Source organism: Morus notabilis, unplaced genomic scaffold, assembly GCF_000414095.1.
Source record: "Morus notabilis unplaced genomic scaffold, ASM41409v2 Scaffold980, whole genome shotgun sequence".
In the NCBI taxonomy this organism is placed as follows: Eukaryota; Viridiplantae; Streptophyta; class Magnoliopsida; order Rosales; family Moraceae; genus Morus; species Morus notabilis.
In genome coordinates, this window is record NW_010361812.1 from 13401 (window position 1) to 37499 (window position 24099).

The 24099-nt window shown below is 34.5% G+C and overlaps 3 protein-coding genes across 3 annotated transcripts; 1 reads left to right on the top strand and 2 right to left on the bottom strand.

Moving 5' to 3' along the window:
- Positions 1–11628: 11628 nt before the first annotated feature.
- On the top strand, positions 11629–14865 carry LOC21389966 (uncharacterized protein At2g39920). The gene is made up of 6 exons (XM_010100600.2): positions 11629–11763; positions 11951–12036; positions 12742–12892; positions 13280–13727; positions 14077–14277; positions 14501–14865. The coding sequence occupies exons 3-6, from the start codon at positions 12823–12825 to the stop codon at positions 14715–14717; spliced, it is 936 nt and encodes a 311-aa protein (XP_010098902.1). The 5' UTR covers positions 11629–11763; positions 11951–12036; positions 12742–12822; the 3' UTR covers positions 14718–14865.
- Positions 14866–15149: 284 nt separating this feature from the next.
- Positions 15150–17625, bottom strand: LOC21389967 (L10-interacting MYB domain-containing protein). Its single transcript, XM_010100601.2, has 4 exons — positions 17521–17625; positions 16418–16760; positions 15775–16344; positions 15150–15632 (listed from the first exon to the last, which is right to left on the bottom strand). Exons 1-4 carry the CDS (start codon positions 17526–17528, stop codon positions 15150–15152), a joined length of 1404 nt encoding a protein of 467 aa, XP_010098903.2. The 5' UTR covers positions 17529–17625.
- Positions 17626–18571: 946 nt separating this feature from the next.
- LOC21389968 (glucan endo-1,3-beta-glucosidase 12) lies at positions 18572–19735 on the bottom strand. The gene has a single exon (XM_010100602.1). The coding sequence runs from the start codon at positions 19733–19735 to the stop codon at positions 18572–18574; it is 1164 nt and encodes a 387-aa protein (XP_010098904.1).
- Between the last annotated feature and the right edge of the window lie 4364 nt (positions 19736–24099).

Consider the following 24099-nt stretch of genomic DNA (forward strand, 5'->3'; position numbering starts at 1 on the left):
CATTTTACGCACTAACTCATTTCGTTCAAAAACCTTTACGAAAATCTTGTGATGAAATCAAACACAAGTTTCTGCATCTTAAAAATGACATTGTTTTAAGTATAAAAAGTATGTTTTAAGTATAAAAAGTATGTTTTAAGTAACACCACCTCGCTAAATTTGACTTTAGACCGGTTTAGCGTTAGGGGCGTTACGGTTTTGGTATCAGAGCTCAGTGTTTAATGTTTCTGAAGACAGCGAAGTACATATAGATAAGTGGTTGGATAAGAAACTTAGTAAATCAGTATTATGATTTTCAATGTATACAATAATATTTTTATGTTTTATATTGCATTTACATGAAAGTATATTTATTATTATTGGCTTAAACCTAAAGGTTAGAAATAGGTGTTGTAGTAGAATGCCTCCTAAAAGATATGCTAGAGATCCTCCGAACGTCGACATAGCTTAAATGCTTGCTGGATTAACTGCATTAATTCAGCAACAGGCTGATCAACAGAGACAACAAAATGAGTTTATGAGACAACAAATGCAAATGAAAACTCAACAGTTTCTGCAACAAACAGTGTAGTTTCATAACATGATGGCACAACAAGGAGCCCAGCATGCAAATTAACCTTTACCTCCCACTCAACAGCAAAGACAAGATAATTTGGAACCTGTTTACGAGCGTTTTAGGAAGCAACGTCCTAATGATTTTCATGGTGGACCTGATCTACTAATTGCTGAAGAATGGATCAATTCTATAGAAAGTATCTTTGACTACATGGTTATGAAAAATGCTCAACGAGTTTCCTGTGCTATTTAATTGCTAAAGAATAATGCTAGGCATTGGTGGGCATTTATTAAGTTGGCTCCAGCTGCTACCAACTTTATTTGGAATGGTTTCACAGAACTGTTTTACAACAAGTACGAAGTAAGGGAAAGTAAAGTGACCGGGTTTGTAGGATTAGAACACGGTACTATGACTGTTGATGACTATGTCACTAAATTTGAAGGACTTTCAATATGTGTTCCATGGATAGTAGGTAATGATGTGGAAAAGATGAACTTCTTCATTAAGGGTTTGAAAGCAGCTATCCACAAGGATGTGAGCATGTCGAGGCCTCAGTCGTTCAACGAAACAGTTGAACTGACTATGATATCTGAGAAGGGTATTAAGAGACAAGAATTGGAGAATAAATCTACTTATGCCGCTAAGAATGACCAATGAAAATCAGGAACTGCAGCAAAACGGAAACAGAAGCAAGAGTAGCAACAAAATGCTAACAAATGGCCTAAGACAGATAATTCAACTGCTACAGAGTATCCAAAATGTCTTAAATGTGGGAAAATGCATGGAGGAGAATGTCAATATGGTACTTTTAATTGCTACACTTGTGGAAAACCTAGTCACATTATTGCAAATTATGGAGCTAAGCCCGATGGTCAGAAGAAGACTCAAGGAAGAGTGTTTGCAATGACGACATGAGATGCTGAAGAAGATCCTACTGTTGTGGTAGGTACACTATTCATTTCTGTAATGATAGCTCACATATTGATAGATTCAGGTTCTACTCATTCATTTACATTTCCTACATTTGCTAATAAATTAGGTAAAGTACCAGAGATATTGAAAAGTGGGTTTAGTGTAGTTTTACCTTATGGAGAGGTGTTAAGGTCTAATAAGGTGTTGACATCTTGTTTGGTTATGATAAATGAGAGAGAGATGTCTGTGAATTTAATCGTTTTGGATATGAAAGATTTTGATGTGATTCTTGGTATGAATTGGTTTTCTAAGCATAGAGCCACCATTGATTGTCATCAAAAGGCAATTGTTTTTAGACCTCAAGAGGGACATCAATTCCTTTTCATTGGAAGGTTAAAGAATGTATTTTTTTTCAATCATTTCTGTAATGAAGGCAAGAAAAATGATTTGTAAAGGCTGTATTGGTTTATTGGCATTGGTAGTTGATACTTTAGTTTGGGATGAGCTAAAACCTGAAGATGTGCCAGTTGTTAGGGAGTATTTGGAAGTTTTTCCTAAAAATCTTCCTAGTCTTCCTCCGGATCGAGAGATAGAATTTTTCATTGATGTTGTTCTAAGAACAACTCCTATTTCTAAAGCACCTTATTGTATGGCACCATCAGAATTAAAGAGTTAAAGATTCAACTTCAAGAATTGTTAGACAAAAGTTTTATTCGTCCAAGTTTTTCTCCATGGGGTGCACCAGTTCATTTTGTGAAAAAGAAGAATGGTTCGATGCGGCTTTGTATTGATTATCGAGAATTAAACAAAGTCACTGTAAGGAACAAGTATCCTTTGTCTCGGATTGATGATTTGTTTGATCAGTTGCAAGGAGCAATGGTGTTTACAAAGATTGATTTGAGGTCCGCTTATCATCAGTTAAAGGTGAAGGAATCAAATATACCCAAGACAGCTTTCAGATCACGGTATGGATATTATAAGTTTTTGGTTATGCCATTTGGATTGACCAATGCTCTAGTGGCTTTCATGGATTTGATGAACTGTGTATTTAAGGACTTTCTTGATAAGTTTGCCATCGTTTTATTGATGACATACTTATTTATTTTCAGACTCATGAGGAGCATTGTGAACACTTGAAAATAGTTTTGCAAATTTTGAAAGAGAAGCAGCTAATTCTAAAATTCAAGAAGTGTGAGTTTTGACTGGTGAAAGTATCTTTTCGTGGTCATATTATTTAAAAGGATGGAATTTCTGTGGATTGTAGCAAAGTTGAAGTGTTTAGTGTTTGGCCTAGACCAAACAATGTCTCTGAAGTTCGTAGTTTCTTGGGCTTGGCATGTTACTATAGACGATTTATTGAAGGTTTTTCTAAAATTGCTACTCCTATAACTGCTTTGACGAGGAAGAATGTGAAGTTCACTTAGTCTGATGCATGTGAAGAAAGTTTTCAGGAATTAAAGAAGCGATTGATCTCTGTTCCGGTGTAAGCTCTTCCATCAATGACTGATGGTTTTGTTATCTATAGTGATGCTTCAAAGAATGGTTTGGGTTGCGTGCTTATACAAAATGGGAAGGTGATAGCTTATGCTTCACGTCAGTTGAAAAGCTATGAGAAGAATTACCTTACTCACGATTTGGAGCTAGCTGTTGTTGTCTTTGCTCTCAAGATTTAGCGCCACTATCTTTATGGTGAGCACTGTGAGATATATTATGACCACAAGAGTTTGAAATATATATTCTTGCTGAATGAATTAAATATAAGACAACGAAGATGGTTAGAATTGGTTAAGAATTATGATTGTGTTATCAATTATCATCCTGGTAAGGCTAATGTGGTGGCGGATGCTCTTACTAGGAAGTTAGCTGTTGTTGGTTCAGAACAACAATCTTCTCTTGCAGACTTAAGTAGAATGGAAATTGAAGTGGTTTCTCAAGAAACAAATGCTAAGCTTTCAGCTTTAGTGTTGCAGCTAAGTATCATCGATAAGATTAAGCAAAGTCAAGATTCAGATTCTTATTTGGTTCGTATCGAAAAGAAGGTTCAAGTTGGAAAAAAGAATAACATTCAAGTATCTGATGAATGTGTGATCTTTTGTGGTAATAATAGGCTGTGTGTGGCCAAAATTAATGAATTGAAGAAGGAGATTTTAGATTATGCTCATTCATCTCTTTACTTAGTTCATCCAGGGAGCACTAAAATGTATAAAGATTTGAGACTCCATTTTTGCTAGCCAAAGATGAAGTACGAAGTAGCAAACTATGTTCAGAAATGTCTCACTTGTCAGCAAGTCAAGATAGAACATTAGAGGCATTCAAGAAAGTTGAAACCACTCTTTATCCCAGAATGGAAATGGGAGCATGTTGCCATGGATTTTGTCATTGGATTGCCAAAGACACAGAAGAAGTTTAATGCTATTTAGGTTATTATAGATCGACTTACAAAGTCTGCTCATTTTCTTCCAATACAGAATACTTTCAGTATGGATCAATATGCACAGCTTTATATCGAATAGATTATCAGGCTTCATGGTTCACCTGTATCCATTATTTCTGATCGTGACCCAAAATTCACTTCAACATTTTGGAAAAGTTTGCATTTAGCTATAGGAACGCGCTTGTCTTTCAGCACGTCTTATCACCCTCAAACCGACGGGTAATCAGAGAGAACTATCCAGACTCTAGAGGACATGCTTAGAGCTTGTGTTCTTGATTTTTTGACTTCATGGGATAAAAAGCTACCGTTACTTGAGTTCTCATACAATAATAGTTATCATTCGACTATTGGTATGGCTACATACAAGGCGTTATATGGTAGGAAGTGCAGATCTCTAATTCATTGGAATGAGGTTGGAGAAAGAAAAGTCTTGGGTCCAAAATTGGTTCAGAAAACAGTTGATGCTATTGACAAGATTCGAAAAAGGATGAAAGCAGCTCAAAGTCGACAAAAGAGTTATGCTGATAAGCGTAGAAAAGATCTTAAATTTGAAGTTGGTGACAAGGTCTTTCTTAAAGTTGCTCCAATGAAGAGAGTTATGAGATTTGGACAGAAAGGAAAGCTCAGTCCTAGGTATATAGGGCCTTTTGAGATTTTGAAAAGAGCAGGAAAACCCTTATGGTATTCATTGTCTAGTATTAACGGTACATTTCATGTTTCTATGCTCCGCAAGTATATAGCTGAACCATCTCAAGTTTTGAAGTATAAAGCTTTGGAGTTGAAATCAAATTTGTCATATGAAGAAAAACTAGTTCAGATTCTTGATAGAAGACTTAAGGAATTAAGAAATAAGAGCATTCCTTTGGTCAAGGTTCTTTGGAGAAATCAATTAGTAGAGAAAGCTACTTGAGAAAAAGAGGATAGAGATGAAGATCAAGTATCCAGAACTTTTTGGTAAGCTAAATTTCGAGGACAAAATGTTTTAAGGAGGGGAGAATTGTAATACCTGAGATTTAATTAAGCCTTAAGCCAATACTAGATAAATTTAGTAAATTAAAATCATGCATCACATTTACCATTTACCTTAAAGTTATTTGTTGGCATTATATTTATTATTATAGCTATCATATAATTTTATTAAACTTATAGCTTTGCTAATCAAGTTTTCAGTTTTAATGTGCAGTGCAACTAGCTCGATGTGAAAACTCAATATGCTAAACTTATGAAGAAAAAATGATATTTATTGTGATTATTTGATATGATATTTACTTTTATTATGATTGATTTAATGATGAATTATTATTTTGTATTTTTATTATAAGATTTTATGTAAATGTATTGATGATTTAGTTGCTATTTTGAGTTTTTATGAGAGAAGGTTACGTTAGCAAATTGAGTGATCTTTAGGTACCTAATTGAAGAAGAAAAATAGAGACTTTAGAGCTGATTTTATGAGGTTAGGACAGCTATTAGATGCTTAGAAAAACCTAGACATTTGTTCTACTATAAGGTCACTTTACTTTTGTTTAGTTTCTATCATGTTTAGACTTCATTTTTTGGTCTATTTTAGCCAAAAAGCATAGAACTCTGACCATATCATTTTCTTCTCTCTTCTCACTCTTTTTCTCACCCAAAACTCAGAATCAAACCTAGGTTTTCAAGAGAGAATGAGCTGAAAACTCAACCAGCCCATTTCAACTCGTTTTCAACCCAGAACCAAAAATAACCACCAAGGTTTTGAGCTTCTATTCACTTGGGAACACGATTTTCTTTGAGGTAACTTCTTTCTTATGTTAGAAACTAAGATTTCAGATATTAAGATGTTAAAATCGTACTTGAGATTCGGATTTTTGATGTGGCTTATCATACATGTTAGTTGTAGACCCTTTAAAATGAGTCTTTTGAGATTTTGGTTCAAATATTAGTTTCTGGGTGAAATTAATGATTTTAGCTTGATATTGTTGATGATTATTTGAAGATAAACTCTTATTAAGATGATGATTCATGTATTTGAGAGTGATCTTTGAAGATTAAGATATGCATGTTAGGTATTTGATGAAATGTTCAAATATAAGTCCTATGTACAGCTTATGTAGATTCTGTTTTCGTGCTATTTATACTTATGATTTTGACTGATCTTATATTTTTCTATTAAATTATACATCTCAAGCTTTACGTGAGTTTTTGAATCACTCTAAATGGATTTTTCTACATTTAGTTATGAATTTTATAAGTTCGGCTAACAAACTGTTATTTTCCTGACAAGATTATACTTCAATCCGGATTTCGGGCTGTTTTTGGTTAGTTTGAAAAATATGAAACCTATCATGTAGTAGTTCTAAAAAGAGGGTTTTGAGTATACTTTTATTTGTCACTGGTCTCATAATATTTTGAGTTTTGATGAATTTGTTATGAATATTTTCGTAACAATGTGCAATTATGTGTTTTGTTAAATAATGATATGAATGTGATTTTTGAAAGCTATGGTTTTGAAAGGTTAATTAGCACATTGAAGGCTTTCCACAACTAGATAGTTTGTGCTTATGAAGTGGTGATCGAAATTCAGGTAAGTAGAGTTAAAGCATTTTTAAAACTGCATCATAAGACCTATTTGACATAAGTTGTTTAGAATTGCGATTTATGCAAGTTTATTCTCTTATGAAATTCTTATATGATTATGTTCAAAGAGAATTCATGATTAATTATTTTGAAAGAGATTATGATATTTAGTTATTATGTTTTAAGTGATTTTATGGTATGGTATATGGATGAGAGGTTGGGTAAGCAGGGGTGCGAGGGACCGGTACCCTAAAGTAAACAAACTGTCTCTTTGAGACAACTAGAGAAAAATGGTAGTGGGAAGTCTCTCGTTGATCACAAGAGAAAGAGATTCTAAAAACCCCGTTTAGTATTTAAGAGAAGAGAATTGGCCAAAATTAGAGAGGGTCATGTATAGAGAGGCTCACTTAGAACCGAAGTTCTGTATCATACCTAAACTAAGAATAAGTATAAAAGTTTATGAACAATGTTTAATAAAGAGATTTCAGTCACAGAGATTTTAGATACTTACTTTATTTGAAATCTACTTACTTAGTTTTTGCTCATTAGTTTTACCTTGTGATGCAGATGATGCTGTTGTTACCGAAGAGTAAAAAAATGATTTCTAAGGTTGGCTGAGTACTCCAAGTCCTATGTCTGGCATTTTGCTTATATGTACTTCCAAATAATAGATTGGCCCAAAATGCTTTTTTTCGTTACTATGTTGATTTTGAATAACTATTTAATGTTTAAAATTTGTGGTTGTAATCATTTTACGCACTGACTCATTTTGTTTAAAAATCTTTACGAAAATCTTGTGATGAAATCAACCACAAATTTCCGCATCTTAAAAATGACATTGTTTTAAATATAAAAATTATGTTTTAAGTAGCACCACTTCTCTAAATTCAACCTTAAACTGGTTTAATGTTGGGAGTGTTACACCAATCTTAATACATCACTGACTTGCATACATGCACGATGCACATACAAGCACAATGCAATGTAAAATGAATTTAGAGAACTGTACAAATGAAAACTTGTTATATTACAAATGAATTTAATTGTTATTTTGTTTATTCCTTTACAGATTCTTGTAAGAAATTTCCTTTGTAATATTCGTCTCAGGATCGAACTCAATAAAAAAAAAATTGCATAAAGCAAAAGGTTAATGTCTTGGATATATAACTTTATCACCTATTTTACTGTATTCCCTTGCACCACAATTCTATCCAATGACTGTATTATTTCTAATTTGATTAAGTTTTGCTTTTTGTTTTGTTCTGCTAATGGTATCTGGGTGTAGCCATGTTCGCTATGGTTTGGCCCCCACATCATTTTCTCCTCAAAACCATACCTTTTCATTGAACTTAACTAGATTAGTTGTCATAAATCTGAATCATCGATGTTGAGAACATTAGTTTAGGTATTCTACACAACACAATTTCACCGGTGCTAGAATTTAGAAGTGTCGGAGTTTATCATTTTTGACTTCAACAGATTTAAGATTATACAGATAACTTATTGCAATTCCTTAATACGAGAGAACAATTTTGATTAAATGATGATTTGAAATGAATTGTGTTAATGAGTTTTTCTATAAATTCATATCTCTACTGTGCTTTGTGCCAAGTGTTTAGGCTAGGGCTGGCAATTCGTGTTTGCGTGTCGAGTTCAGGCCGACGCGATTACGACACGATATGATTATAGTGAATACGAACACGACATGATTAATAAATATGTTAAAAATCCAAACACGAATACAAACGCTAATAAAACGGTTAACACGACATGACACATGAACACGATTACTAAACGTGCCGTGTGGGCTGACACAAAAAAAAATACGTTTATGACTCGTTTATAACCCAACTAGCAAAATTAGTGAAATTTTATATTGTATTCAAAACTATATTAATTGAATTTTTAATATCACTTATAGTTAAAATCATGCATAATAGCCAACACACATTAAAATATCTAAATAACACACACACACACACACACATATATGATACTACTAGATTATCAAGTATATATGTTTCAAAACATACCAATTGCCAAAAATCCAAAGAAGTTTGAAAACATAACCAAGTACATTTAAATAAGTTTGAAAACATAACCAAATATTTGAATGTTTAAGTGCATAAAACATTTGAATTTTATATAGGAAAATGTCTTCTTTGAGCCTTGAGGTTGAATGCCTAACTACGCTCTAAAAATCAAAATTAGTTTCCAGTTGCTTTAATCTATTCATGGAAAAAGAAAACATTTTATTAATGAAAGGAAATTTATAGCTTGGGCATGCCACAAGGAAATTCATGTTACCTTCCATTGCATTTGAGGTGTTGAGGTTGTGAGAATTTTGAGAAGAACCAGAAGTGGGCTCATTGATATCCAAAGTAAAAACATCTTCAGTAATTTCATCCACAACATCACAAATCGATTTGTTATTTTCTACACATAATAGATAACTTATATAGTTAAGACTTAAGATAACATAAGCTAAGACATTAAAGAACCAAAAAATTAAAAAATAAATATACATTTATCTCCAAATAGTCAATCCCTAGTACAAACCAATGCCTTAACTACGGCATGTTTAAGTGAAAGGAGAGATAGCACTCTAGAGAAGAGAGAGCAACGGGTGAGAGAATGAGAGAAAGAAAAGCCTCTAAAGACTCAGAATCAGAAGTAGAGTTTTTTCTAAAAAATATATATATAAATGGGCTTAATAAACAGGCCGGGCCGGGTCGCGTCGGCTCGTATAACTAAACGGGTTAAGTGTGTTAAACGGGCTGACACGAACCAGCCCATTTATTTTCGTGTTATTCATGCCAGCCCATTAACGACCCATTACGATCCTAACTGGAAATAAATGATATATATATATATTTATCATTTTGAGTGGTATTTCTGGTTTTTTCTCATCTTTTTAACTGTCTATTTAGTTTTGTGACATTCTTGTTTAATTTTGTTCCTCTCAAAGTAATATATAATGAGGAGAAAGTAAGATTATAAACCTTAAAATATCTATGACAGTAAACCTAGATAGATGCCTATTTGCTAGAGGAGCATAAAGATTTATGCCATCATTCGAATATTTAAGATCTATAAGCTCATTTTCTTACATTATAAAATCAGTTTAAGAATTGAGTTAAGTGAGACAACTATTCTAATTTTATCATATAAGAAAGGTACAAAACTAAAGAATTGAGTTAAGTGAGATAAATATTTTAATCTACTCGTATTGTCATATTTTCCTTTATAAACGTGTTGGGCAGACTCCAACAAGGAAAAAAAAAAAAAAAAAAACCTTTTAAAATGTATAGATCTCAATTTTTTTTACTTACTCTTAATTAATATCTTTTTTAGTTAAATAACTATATTAGTAAAAAAAAAATGAATTAAGAGTTAGAAGTAAAAGTCTATATTCATGTATTTAAAGAATAAGTTTAACAATTTTTTCTTCCAACAACAAATTGTATCCATATCATCCCGGTCTATAAGGCCCGGTCAATTTTGACATATCTACTTTTAGTATTCTAAGCATGTGGTAGTACGTGTTTTATTCCTAATCTTACGTGGATATTAGGTGCGAAAGCCCTCATATTTGCATGTCATGTGTTAGCATAAATTTTTTTTTGGCTAATCATGTGTTAGCATAATTTTTTTTTTTGGCTAATCATGTGTTAGCATAATTGTGATAAGAAACTTCTATGAACGGATTCAAATTAATTGTTAGTTTTAGTAGCATGATTAATGAAGTTTTTTCTCAATTTTCATGAAAGTGATATCGGACACGACTCTTTACTAGGATGCTTTTTCTTTTTTATGGTATTGACATTGATTATGCATTAGAGATATTTTTGTTTGCTCCATTTTCTTTTTATGGTATTGACATTGATTATGCATTAGAGATATTTTTGTTTGCTCCAAAATCCAAAACCTTAGCCATCTCCAGCGACTTCTCAAAATTGACCTTTCAGAACATGTCCGGGTCAAAATTGAAGAGCTACCGAGAATTATAATCTCAACTAAGTTGTTATTCAATATATTTTTTTTGTTTCAATTTTTGCTACGTTTGAATTGTAATATTGAATAATTAATAGAGATTTGATATTCAATACGTCTTTTCCCCTTTTTGCTACGTTTTCCCTTGAAGGAAAAAAATGTTGATCACATGTATATATATTATTTTAAAAAAAATGCTAGTTATTACCTGTCATGATTATCACTATAATTTCTTAACCGGTTAGAAATTACCATGTAAAGTCATATTGAATCATGTATCATAATGACATAATCAATAAGTCACAAAGTTAAATATAAATTTATGAAAAATAGCGTTTTTGCTCTCAAACTTTGAATAATACTAGAAACACCAAAGTTTAATACTAAAGACACCAATTTTAATATCAATTTGTATGTGACAATTTATACGATAATAGTATATGAGTTGTCTGTTAATATGTATTTAAAATATTATTACGTCAATTAATAATAAGTTATTATACATATTAATAAAAAAATAACAACTTAAATGACACATAAATTAATGTTTAAATTAGTGTCTATGGCGTTACTCTTGAACTTTTATATAATTGATAAGTTGTCTCTTAAAATTTTAATTCTTGATAAATATTGTAGAGTATTTCAAATCGATTAATGATGTTACAATTTAAAAGGAAACGTTCTCATACAGCCATGACATGACATGATGTATCGATCTTCCCTTAAAATTGGAGCATCTTCCTTCAAGAGGAGCTTTTCTAACATAATAGGACATCTCCGTTCAAATCTTAACAGTCATCATCGATTTCAACGTATTTTTCAATACTTTGTTAAATTCAGAATTATTTATAATCAAGTTAAAAGTTTATAAAAGATAATTTACATCGTAAACAAATAAAAAAAAAATAGTTATAGCCACCAACAATAATGCACAGAATTGCTCCTTTTTTTTTGGCTAATCAGAGTTGCTCCATTATTGAAGCTAGATTAGCTGTACATAAATGATTAATAAGAATCATTGGACACGTGGACAAATAAATATCCGGCACCAAAGATATTCTCAGAAAAAAAAAGCTTGATTTTTTTCTCGAAACTACCCTTCAACCTTGTACTTTGTGACAAAACTACCCTTGGATCAGCTGAAAACATCTTCACATAATTACAGTCACGGTACCAAAAGGAAGCTTCCTCACGAGAAAGACGGTATCAAATAATGGAAAAAGATCTATACTTCCGCAAAACTCTCGTTCTTGATTGCTCTTATCATATCTCATTCAAGAAACGATCTCCTTCTCGATGTCTCTCTCAGGTACTCTTTTTCTCTCACTCGTGAAAAGCTCTAGTTCGGATTCATCATCAACTGTATTACGGCAGATTCAAAGTTTTGACTCAAAAATATTATTGGGTTTTTGTAGATGAATAAGGTTTTTGTGTTATTGGGATGAGATTTTTTCCTCGGATAAATGGTAAATTAAAGGTTCTGAATTTTGGTGTAGTTTATTGGTTGTGCACTTATGGATGTGGGTTTTTATTGAGTGGTGAAGTTTGCAGCGGTGATGATCTTAAGCACATGTTGAAGAAGGTAAGAAGCTTTGATGGGAATCTCTTGAAAACTTCTATTCTTAGAGAGATCAAAGTTTTTGAATTTTCAGATTTTTCTCTGTATTGTTTAAAATGGAAATAACTTGGCAACTCTTAGGGCCTTTTTGTTTCGTGTATACCATGGTTTTGATTCTGCCTGGTACAGTATATTTCTCTCAAACAAATTTAAATTTCAAAAATTAGAATAAAAAATTACTGATTTAAACGTAAGAACTAAAGGAGCCCTTATTGATCCACTTGCCAAAACGAAAAGGACTTTTTTTTTTTTTTTTTTAATTTATCTATTGTGTAGCGTTCGTAGCAACCGAACCGTACTACGTGACTGTAATTAGTTGAGGAAGAAAGTAAGTCACCTACCAAATTAGTTGAAATTTCTATGCTTGGTTCAAAGATCAAAACGTTGACAAGGGGAAAGAGCCTTAACCATATAACTAAGAAAGAGACCCACAGTCTCGTAGCGACCGTTAAGCTCGTAGCAAGAAATACGGAGCCATTGCGGATGATTTAGATAGAGGGCGCAGGAAGCTTAAGGCGAGGTTTTTAATTTATCTATTACTTTTTTGTAAGATATAAACACGACTCTTCAAATGGATTACAAATTCAAAACTTTACTAAAGTGTTGCTTTGATTTACCGTTCAATATTATTGTACTAATGTATGAATGAGTTGAACTTTCCAATAACAGGCGACCCTTTTGTTATTTCAAAGAAATTTGGAGCACTATTCCAGATGAATTGAGCTGTTGGTTTCTAGCTAGAGAATAGCCATGTCTGCTTATGGCCACCAAATGGAGCGTGAGTACTCGGCTCAGAGCTTTTCCAGTAGAGGAGGTTCCGGTATGTGATACTATCTTGTCAGTTCACTGCCTTTTCTTCTGCTCTGTAAGTTAAAGATTATAAATTTTGCAGACTTAACAAATCATGGAGGAGTTTTAAACCCAATCAAAGTTATTCTTATGAAACCCTTTAGATGAATTTATATGGTATCTTATTGTCAAGTTGCTTTGTTAGAAAAAGAACAAATGTACTCAAGACTATAAGTTATATAACGTATATTTTTGGTTATATCGGGAATCATTACTACAAAACATTTTGGCATCTCTGGGAGAATTGGTAAGGGAAATATGTTAGTTGGTTGGGACTAAAGAGTTGCTTTGCTCGTATAATGCTACTACCAATTATCTGCCAAATAAGGCTTTGATATTTTTCCTTTTGCTTGGACAGATAGGGACAGCCATTACATGATGGAGTCAGGTTTCTACATGACATCATTTGCCGCGACAATTTTCATCGGTGCGCTTGTGACCGTCGGGGTTTTGTTGATTACTCTGCTGATTACGCTTTCCGTGATGCTGCAATCTTGTGAAAATAGGAGTGCGGGAGTTGTTGAGACACAGAAATCAGATTATGACTACAATACCTGCAAGACTCTTGCTCTCCATGCGGAGCTCAACAACTTGGATGCAAGTCAGATTCCTGTAATTTGCAGGACTCCTGCTATCTCGTATATCGAAGAAGGCCAATATGCCAGAGATTTAAACTCTACCATGAGGGTGGTAGAGGATTATTTCAAAAGTGTCACCCCATCAGATGATGGACTAGATGTGTTTTTGATGGACATAGATGATATTCTTTCTCCAAGTCCTCAATATGCTAATTTATCACTACAAGGGTAATTTCCTTATAACCTAACCTTGAAGATGCTTTTATCTTGAAGATATTGTCAGTTCCTCTCATCTTCCATCCTTATATGATATCTGCGGAAATAATTGATCATTTATTACCGTGCAATTCTCCGACTCTAATGTCTATTGTCTAGTAGACTATAACTGCAGAGTCCAAAAATTGGTGCCATATTTTAAGTCCTTTCTTAGTTGGGTTTATTTAGCCAATCTGGACTTTAGATTTGGACTAGCCATGATAATTCAAGTAGTAACCTTGTTTAGTAAATTCTGTGTTTCCTGTCTTGATTTTAGTGTTCTAGTGAATCAATTAATGAGAAATATGTACGCTTTGTATAGGTATGATCAATTTGGTTGTAGTAAATGTATTGAAGATGCAAAACCTCTGAAGCACGAGATTATTCTTCGAATATATGCGAAACTTCAAGCTAGTGGCTGGCCTTTAATTTTGTTGTCTAGAAAGCCTGAGAGACAAAGGAACGCCACAATAGAGCACCTTGGTTCTGCTGGATACAAAGATTGGTCTTCATTGATAATGAGGTACTAATTCCATGTTCCGTCTGTTTTTGCGTTGTTTTAGTTTAATAGAGATTACATGCTGATATTCTCGAGAATAAAACTCTTTCCTCTTTACTAATGCAATTTCTCTGCAGTCCCTTTCTTTTGATTGTCATTTGCTTCAGGTTGGATTGGAAAATTGTTAAAGATGATGTTTTATATTAGATGTGATTTACATAGTTGGCTAAATTAAGCATTCTTTCAGGTCAGAAGATGAACTGCATATGGATAGCCGCGAGTACTTTTCAAGAAGAAGGGCAGCATTGCACAAAAAAGGTCTCCGCATTGAAGGCGCGATAAGCAGTTACTATGATGCATTGACTGGTCCTTATTCCGCGGGGCTTGTTTTCAAGCTTCCAAACCCAATTTATTATCACAATCATGATGAGAATCAAAATGAGAACAGAGATGCACCTGTATAGATTACGTTCAGATGTATTACCATTGATTTCTTCTTTTCTTGATGGAGAGTATATATGATAGAGAACTTGAAATAGCCATAGAAAAAACATTGCCACTCTTTTCAGTACCCTGTTCTGTAAATATTATTTCTTTCAATGTTAATATTGTCCACATTATTAAGATTTTTTTATGCCTGGAATGACATACAAACGCACACAGATCATCATCAAACATGTCAAGCTGCACAAGGAGGGAATCAATTTAGACCCTACACAAAAGCCATTCATGTCATTCTAATTGCAGAAGTACACCTTTATAGTACAAATAGATCTAGTTCAGAAATTTCAAACACAATACTGTACCATATTTTTTAAAAACTAATTAATAAATTTCTTTTGTTAATCCCACAAAAATCTAAACTGAGAAACGGCAAAAAGAAAAAAAAAATCCTACTACTGCAAGGGCTGACTGCCTGCTTGCAGCCGCTGCAACCATGAAATCCTCAGACTAGGCTTTTTAAGTTGAAGAAAAATTTCTCTATATTCCTTCTTTAGGAATACGTCCAATGCAAACAAATATAAGTCACTCCCTTGTTCTAGTTCCTCCATCCCATCGAGACAGTCGACGCATTCTCCAATGCTATAAGTGAGTCTGACTTGTTGTGTTAAGGGAGCTCTAACAAAGTTCTTCAGAGTTATTGCAGCACTACTTGATTCAACAGGAACTGGGTCGTAAAGATGCTCAGCCGTTACCTCTGGCTGCAGAAGGCCTGGCTTTTCTATTTGCAACGTTGGCGCGATCAACTTATCACCATCTTCGGCATGCCAAGCAGAAGGTACTTCCTCTCCTGCATATATGGCTCCATTGAATATGGTATCCAGTTTGTCAGCAAACTGAAGCTCCTTGTAGCGAAACTGTGCTGCTTCTGGATTTTCCTGTCACAAAGAAAAACCAGTACTCCATTATAAAGCAGGATCACCCAAGTTTTCAATATTACTAAACACTAGCAAGTAATAGCGTCATACGCAAGCAGAAAAATGAGTAAATGTTGATAAAAAAAAATCTCATATAGCCTACCTGTATGTAGTTCTTCCAAACTTCTTCATTTGCACCAAATACTTTCGTACTTGAATCCCATTTCATACAACTTGTACAGACTAGCTTATTCCAGATTTTCCATTGTTCCTTGGTGTTATCCCAGTGATTCTTCAACTGTAACCGCTCAAACCTTAAACCGGTCCTCTTGTGAAACGATCCAAGGATATTCTTCCAACCCTGCTTGGTAAAATGCGTCCCGGGCTTATTCCCTCTCAACGTCTCTTCCAGAGACAGGTCAATGAAAGCTTTGTGGAGGGGAGGTGCCCAAACGACTTTTGCCTTACGAGGGGCTGAGATGGACATACTCTGTTCACTGTCAATTGTTCTACTTTGTCTGCACTGAATCTTATCAGCCCGCCTGGGTGCAGTTTCATCGTAAAGACACTCGTCTTCGTTGTCTTTAACAGAAATTGTGGAACAACAATTTCGCCTCTTGTGACAAGTAGCAAGCTCCATCTCTTCAGTACCTATATCTCCACCAAAGATGATTTTCAATTTCTCAGCGGATTGAAGTTTCTTAAACTGAAATTGTGCAGCTTCCGGGTTTGCCTGTGGAAAACAAAATTGTTCTAATAAGTTTCAACTCAAATAACATAAACTGCTGCGACTTCAGTTAGTATACCTGTATATAGTTGGCCCAATCCTCTAAACTGGCACAAAATTTATTAGTAGTTGGGTCCCATTTCAAACTACCCTCAGTCGTTAGCTTAAGCCAGACTTTCCACTGTCTCTTGGTGCCATCCCAATGGTTTTTCATCTGCAATTTGTCATATTTCATACCAACCTTTTTGAAAAATGATTCAACAATGTTGCTCCAACCTTCCCGCGTAAAATGCGAGCAGGGTTTGTTACCCTTTAATGTCTCTTCCACACATAGATCAAGAAATACTTCGTGGTACGCGGGTGTCCAATTGGCTTTTGAGGCCGATGAGACGGGCATACTTTCTTCAACAGCAAAAGTCATGCTATTTTTGAAAAGCACAATAAGATTGCATTAGAAAAGAAGACAAAAACAAATAATATGAAAAGAGTTTGGAAAAATAAAGGATATGCAATTAGAGTCTTCAACTCTAACATGTCTTAAACCAATATCAAATACCAGTCTACTAAAAAAAAAAAAAAACAGAGAAAAATACATAAAAGTGACAACTCATGCTTATAATCAAGTTGGTCAAAAAGTAAACATCAAAAAAATAAAATTTCCTTCTGTGGATTCTTTTCCCATGTTTTCCCAGCAAACAAACACCCGGATTAACGAACAAGAGAGCAAATTTTTCTCAAAGCAACAAGACACAATGAATTCATAAATTAAAAAAAAAAAAGTCTAATTGTACATAAATCAGAGATGATCTGATCATAACCCATGTAAACTTGGAATGAACTCGGACAAATTTTGGGGCCAAAAACAAAAATCTTAAAGAGGGCCTCATGGAATTCTTAAAATGCGCGAGTTACACAAAAGTTATGATTGAATAACAGAAGTATAGTTATTAAGCAAACAGGGATTATACAAGCTTAAATATGAATATGTAACAATTGAATTGAACATGCACATCCATAAACACTATATAAAGCTGATATATTCTCCATTTCTTGCACTGGGCCATACGAATAACGTTATTAATAGATTTTTATTTTTTAGTTTTTGCTTTATTTATTTATTTATTTTTAATGAATGAATGTGAGAGGGAAGAAATGGGAAAAATGAGAAAGAGGTTGTTGTACCAGGTCATTATTCTGAAAGTGCAGCCATTTAGATTTAGCAGGCAGTGAGACTTGAGATGAAGATGACAACGAGGTCCGAGTATGTCGGAAACTTGAAGAACATGATCAGAGAGACCCACAAAAGAAACACCGCCGTTTTAGCGCGCTTTCCTTTTATTTCTAGGTTTTTTTATTATTTTTTCCATTTTTTACTTTTTCAAAAGAAAAGGGGCCGTTTCACTAGGCCCACCAAGCCTAAAGCCCAAAGCCTAAAACTTGGCCCACCAAACCCATATGATCCAACTAAAATGAATATTAAAGTAAAAAAGCGAAAATTGTTGATATTACCGTTAAAAACGCTCGTGTTTATATTTTTACCTCTTATTTTTAATTAATTTTTTTATTAATATAATTATTTAACTAAAAAATATTAAGTATGAGTATGAGATAAAAATTCTGACTCATTTTAGAAATAACAAAATTACACAGTAGTTATTATAATGATATTCAATTTTATATTATAAAGTTGCATAGTGGTTATTTTAATAATATTATTTGTAAGACATTCTTAAATGTTTGTTATATTTCAAACATAACTTGTAAGATTTTTCTTTCATGAATGAATTAAAGTCTAACAAGAAAATCTTGGTGGCTTGTAAAGGATATCCAACTAAATTAACTGACAATATATAAGCCTTTATTTTTTTGAAGTGAATATATAGGCTTTTTGATAATCGAAAACAATTAATTTACCAAAACTAAAAGAACTTTTCAAGTACATGGAAAAGCTAAAAGAATGAAGTATGAACCATTAAAACATATTTGTGCCCAAAAAAAAAAACCATATTTCATCACCAAACTTTTCAGCAATCACAAGATTCACGAAAAGAATCCCAAAGAGAGAATGTTTATCCCCGCCATTCTATTCTGGTACTACAATACAAAACAATCTTTGTTAGATGGCTCCATTTCTTCACAACAAACAAACCAAAACACAAGCAATACTTTTTTCCCCCCAGTCTATTGATCAGAGAAGCCTCAAAGTCCTATTAAACACAATCCCGAAAACACTCTACAAAACAAAACAACCAAAACTGAAACCATTATCCAGTACACCAAAGATCAACACCACCAACCAAACTAGCTTCACTACTAAATCTCCCCCCTCCAGATCCCTAAACGAACCAGAGAAATCAATGGCGTACTTGCTAGTCATATTCGGGTACAGAATTCCCCAGCTCCGACTCTGGTTAGCCCTTCCCTGCTTCTCCTCCCTGTCAAAGAGCTCGTAAATGTAAGCCTCCGCCACGCCCTCCTTCCGCAGCGGAGTCCCGATCCCCGACCGGAGATGCCTCACCAGCCCCCTGAGGTACAGCTCGGCGTAGGCCGGGTTGGCGTCGGCCTCGGTCGGGTCGCCGCTTGCGCTCGGCCACCCCGTCTCCGCCACGACCACGGGAATGTTATCGTACCCCGACGCCACCATCGCGCAGATCACAGCGTCGACCATCATGTCGAAGAGGTTCCGGTACCTGACGCCGGTGACCAGATCGTCCCTGAAATTGAACCTCTGCTCCTGAAACAGAGCGTACCCGAGCGGAATCTCGCTTCTCGTTCTGTACACATTGTACGGATACAGATCGATCAGGAACGAGGAATTCGTGTCGCGCAAGAACTGAAGCAGGGGGGCAATGACGTTGGAGGAAGCCGGCTCGAGGAATTGAGCGGAGGAGGGAGGGAAGAAGGAGGTGAGGGTGTTGAGGAAGGAGAAGGTGGTGGAGACCTGGATTTTGCGGATTCCGAGGTCGGTTAGGGCGAGGTGGAGATTCCGCATGGCTGGGAGGAGGAAGGGGGATAGGTCGGGGGAGGAGGAGAGGAGGTCGGAGCCGACGGAGATGGCGGAGATCTTGGCGCGGGGGAAGAAGGGGACGACGGAGGAGGAGAGCCAGGAGGCAGCGGCGGAGCGGTTGGCGGCGAGGGAGGGGGCGAGGGAGTTGTTGAGGGAGAGGAGGAGGGAGGTGTTGGAGAAGAGGAAGGCGCGGACGGCGGAGGGGTCGGGGGAGTCGAGGAGGACGGAGTCGAGGCCGAGGGAGGAGACGGAGGCGGAGAGGTCGGACGGGGTGGCGGAGGAGGGGAGGGAGTAGGTGGCGCCGATGAGGGGGACGGCGGCGGAGGAGTGGGGAAGGAGAGAGAGGGAGTAGAGAGAGAGAGTGAGGGAGTAAAGGAAGAAGAGAGACATGGATGGACGTTCACGTTTGGTTTGGCGTTTGGGTTTGTTTGGGAGGATTTTTGGAGGGAGTTTTGGTTTTGGGTCTTGAAACAAACTGGAGCCGACTATAATGCGCCGGGTGCGTAGTGCGCATGATGTTTAGGTTAGTTGGGAATGACTAATGAGGACATTGATCGAGTATGGTTGGATATGGGCTTCGGCGTTTTACAGCGTAGCTTGGAAATGTGGGCTTGTAGCCAATAGAAGGTAGGGCCGTAGAGGGACTTCGATGAAGTCCTTTTTTATTTTATTTTATTATAGGCATGTATTAGAAATATGTTTATTGTTTATTGTTTTTGTTTTTTTTTTGTTTTTTTGTTTTTTTTTTCTTGGAGGCATATACAAATGTAGTTAGTAAAGAAGTGAACATTTGAAATAAGATGGGGAAGAGAATGTTAGGGACACCCACTCAAATTTTAATTTTTGTGTACTAATTGATATGACATGTGAGTCGTAATATTTTTATTGGTAGATATAATATCTCATCATTAATTGATATGACGATATTTTAAACATCTATTAATATAAAAATAAAAACTTACATATCACATCAGTTAGTATATAAAAAGTGAAATTTAAGTTGGTGTACCTTAGCACTATTCGATTGGAAACATGGCATAGTTTTATTAATCATGTTAAAATATAGCAAAAGGTTTATAATATTTTAGAAATAGCAAAAATTAAAATCACTACAATAATTACTACTGGCTACATAATTTTTTAGCATAAAATGTGAAAATCATGGTGATAATATTACTACATAATTTTTCTATTTATATAAATTTAAAAATATTGTATTCGATTCCAACTTTATGAACATGGCATGTAGTGCAGTTTTAACGAATTTCTTACCCAAAAGTCTATGAGTTGAAATTTTTATATAAACACGGGACAATATCTATTAGTACTAGAACTGAAATGGCTTGAGTCACGTATAACGTATGATTGCTACTTAAATACTAAATCTAAACGGCAGAAGGTTTTTCTTTTAATTTTATTTCTTTTTGTGGTTAATTGGACTGTTCAAAAATGTATTTATGTTGCTATCATGTATGACGTCAATAGAATTTTATGAACAAGGCAAAGACAGACAGCCAACTAATTAAACTCAAAAAAAAAAAAAAAAAAAAAAAAAGAGTAAACAAATAAACAATAGAAAGACATGCTAGCTGTTAATGATCCAAATGTTGTAAATCTCCAAGGAGGTTGTCCTAGGAGTCTCCACCTTGTTAGGCTCCCCTATATCTAACATAGCAACATGCCAAATCTTACATTGCTTCTATAATTAATTCGGATCCCTTAACAAGAAAAAAAATAAAAATGGGGATTTCTTATAAGCAACCTAAAAACAACTAGTGCAAATGATAATTTCATGTTCTCCACACATTTCTTAGCCAGCATTAATCACGAGTTTCAATTTGTGGGGTTGATTGAGAGCTACGAAATAAAAAATACATACACACACACACATAACCACAACACTTGATCAGAGACAAATATAGATATTACATATTCATGGTATGCACTCTTAAAATTATATGTCACGTCCATCAATTTACAACTTTACCCTTCAATTTTTTTTCTCTCTCTCTCTCTTTGCAGGCAAGTGAGGTTAGAGACGGAAAATGGCATGGAAATGTGAGCGGAATTGTTGAAGCTCCAATAGACAAAGTGTGGGGCATGGTCTCTTCAACAAGGAGATTATCAGAGTGGATTCCAATGGTGGAAAGATGTACAAGTTTAGGAGGAGAAGAAGGCGTTCGGGGCTACACAAGACTACTTTCGGGTTTCATGTTTCCTCAACCAGATGGAGAAAGGTCATGGATAAAGGAGAAGCTGGTTTTCATGGATTCCTCAACTCATAGCTATGCCTACGTAATGGAAGCCAGCAACGTAGGCTTGGACGGATCGGTAAATTCATTGAGGCTTAAAGATTATGGGGAGGATACGACCCTGATTGAGTGGTCGTTTGAGGTGAACCCCTTGGATGGGGTGTGTGAGGACAATGTTGTGGATTATTTGGGCTGTTTGTACAAGTCTTGTATTAAAAGGATTGAGTATGCTCTAGAAGCGGTATCTAGGAAAGTTTAATTGGTTTGTGTCTTAATGTGTATTTGGTGTATACAGAGTAATAGCATCTTTAAGAGGTTCATCTTTGAAAAAGAATCTGATTTTCATTGTTTAAATTTTTTATTTAAATTTATGAACTAAACGGATCATAACTAACATCGGAATTATAGCAATACAAAGTATTAATCTAATAAGAATCATTATTCATCTTTCTAATAAATATTGGATGGTACTGCGCCTACTAAATAAATTTGTTTGCTATAACGTTTGCTGTCATTTTTTTTCAGCAGTTCCACTGTCATACTATCATCGGGTGCTTCATTTTTCTCCCTACCGACCTGTATGTTGGTTTTGTGAGGTTATTATAGCTTTATTTTTTGTTCATGCGGTTCTTCTGTTCATTTTTCTTCCCCCCCCCCCCCCCCCGTTTTTGATGTCCTTTGTAAGTTATGTTCCCTTTTTTTTTAAGGAGTAAAAATTAAAATTATTTTTTTTTGTATTATTGTCTTTTTTCGTGTTGTTGGGTTTCCCAAATTATGCCTTTTTGTGAGACTGGGGTTGTCACCTGATCTTTCATACTTTTTTATTTTTATTTTATTTTTTTAAAGTTGATGTCGTAAAAAAAAACTTTTGCTGAAACTAATTATTAAAAAAAGTTGATCTCATTTATGTTAAAAATGATGTTCTAGAAGCATGTGATGTAATAGGATATTTATTATTTAATTAATAAAAGAGTTTATTCATCAGTGCATATATTTATCAATATTTTATGAATATCAAACGAAAATTCTGTAATTATTTATGTAACCTTAAACATTATATATAAGTGTTATATACGAGAGGATAATGTTTAAGGATAATAATAAAAAACGTTGTTCATAATGAATTTAATTCAAGTTCAGAATCTTTAATTAAAACATTATTAATACATGTCATTCCCATTTAGAATGGAGCGGTGCTATCCGCACTGTTAATATGGTGAGATATTGAATGAGTATATTTCGCATAATGAGATTGTGTGGAATAGGGACACAGACACAATATGAATTTCTAATAATTTCCGTTAAGCATAGAAATTCTAATTGAGTCTACCGATGGTCATATATAGAATGATCTTAATATTGAGTTCTTAACAAACTCCTATTTATGGATTTGTGTCTTTTGATTTACTCGGTACGGATTCTGAGACCCTGAATCCTATTCCTTGTATTTTGAAGACATGATGAAATAGGTAGCTGGGAATGTTATTATATGAGATGGAATCCATTCCTTCTTGAGAAAGAAGTAGATAAATAATTTTCTTGAGTGTTTATTCGGTACTTGGATTAGTAAGAGCGCTCTGGTTCATGAATGTGTTTTATGAATCACTATCCATTAGAGAATCAATGGTACTCAAGGATGAAGATATAATTAGAGAGGTTAACGGATTCTACCTAGCTCTAATTATGAATTATTTATGGAGGATTGATCTATATGCAATGACTATATCAAATGGACACTTCACAGTTTAGAAGTAATTAATGTTTATAATTTCGATAGTTCAATTCCAAGTTTATAGTGGAGTAACTATTGGAATTAATAGAATTAATTAATTAATTATTAATTTTATTGGAGCTCCAGATTATAGGTCCATTAGTCCCCGCGACGTCCTTGTAATTCTACCAAACACAAAGGGCAAAATGGGAATTTTAGAATTACAGAATTCTAAAATTAAATACTCAAAAAATAATTAATTGAGAATTAATTATTATTTAAATAATGTGATTATTTAAATTTGAATTTGAATCATGAACATAATATAAATTTATCATTTTAAACTTATTTGATAAGTTGTTTAATTTAGAATTCAAATTAATTTAAGTTTGACTTAAATTCGAATTTGAATTTGAATTAAAATTAGACTACATGATAAAGGATGATTTTCTCTTCCTTCCCTATCTGCAATTGGCGCCACACACAAGGATAGGAAACCCTAGGGTTGGCCGGCCATAAGGAGATAAGAGATAGGAGAATTTTTGTTCAAAATTCAAATAGGAGATAGAGATTTGATTCCTTCTAGAAGTTTGACTTCTACTCTATAAATAAGATATGATGAAAAATTGCGCGAGACAATTTTTTAACCTACTTGAAGGGGGCTGGCCGAATTCCCAAAATAGAGAGAGAAGGAAAAATTTTTTCTCCCAAAAATTTCATATTGTGCATGCGTTGGTGTTTGTGGAAAATTTGAGTGTTTGATTTAACCCAATTTGTCTCGAGTGTGCCCA

Excerpts from the sequence above, each read along its gene's own strand:
- LOC21389966 (XM_010100600.2), top strand. The coding sequence starts at position 12,823 with ATGTCTGCTTATGGCCACCAAATGGAGCGTGAGTACTCGGCTCAGAGC. Across the intron at positions 13,728-14,076 it reads GCTAATTTATCACTACAAGG|GTATGATCAATTTGGTTGTA; the intron begins GTAATTTCCTTA and ends CGCTTTGTATAG. Across the intron at positions 14,278-14,500 it reads TGGTCTTCATTGATAATGAG|GTCAGAAGATGAACTGCATA; the intron begins GTACTAATTCCA and ends GCATTCTTTCAG.
- LOC21389967 (XM_010100601.2), bottom strand. Across the intron at positions 16,345-16,417 it reads ATTGGGCCAACTATATACAG|GCAAACCCGGAAGCTGCACA; the intron begins GTATACTAACTG and ends TGTTTTCCACAG. Across the intron at positions 15,633-15,774 it reads TTTGGAAGAACTACATACAG|GAAAATCCAGAAGCAGCACA; the intron begins GTAGGCTATATG and ends TCTTTGTGACAG.
- LOC21389968 (XM_010100602.1), bottom strand. The coding sequence starts at position 19,735 with ATGTCTCTCTTCTTCCTTTACTCCCTCACTCTCTCTCTCTACTCCCTC.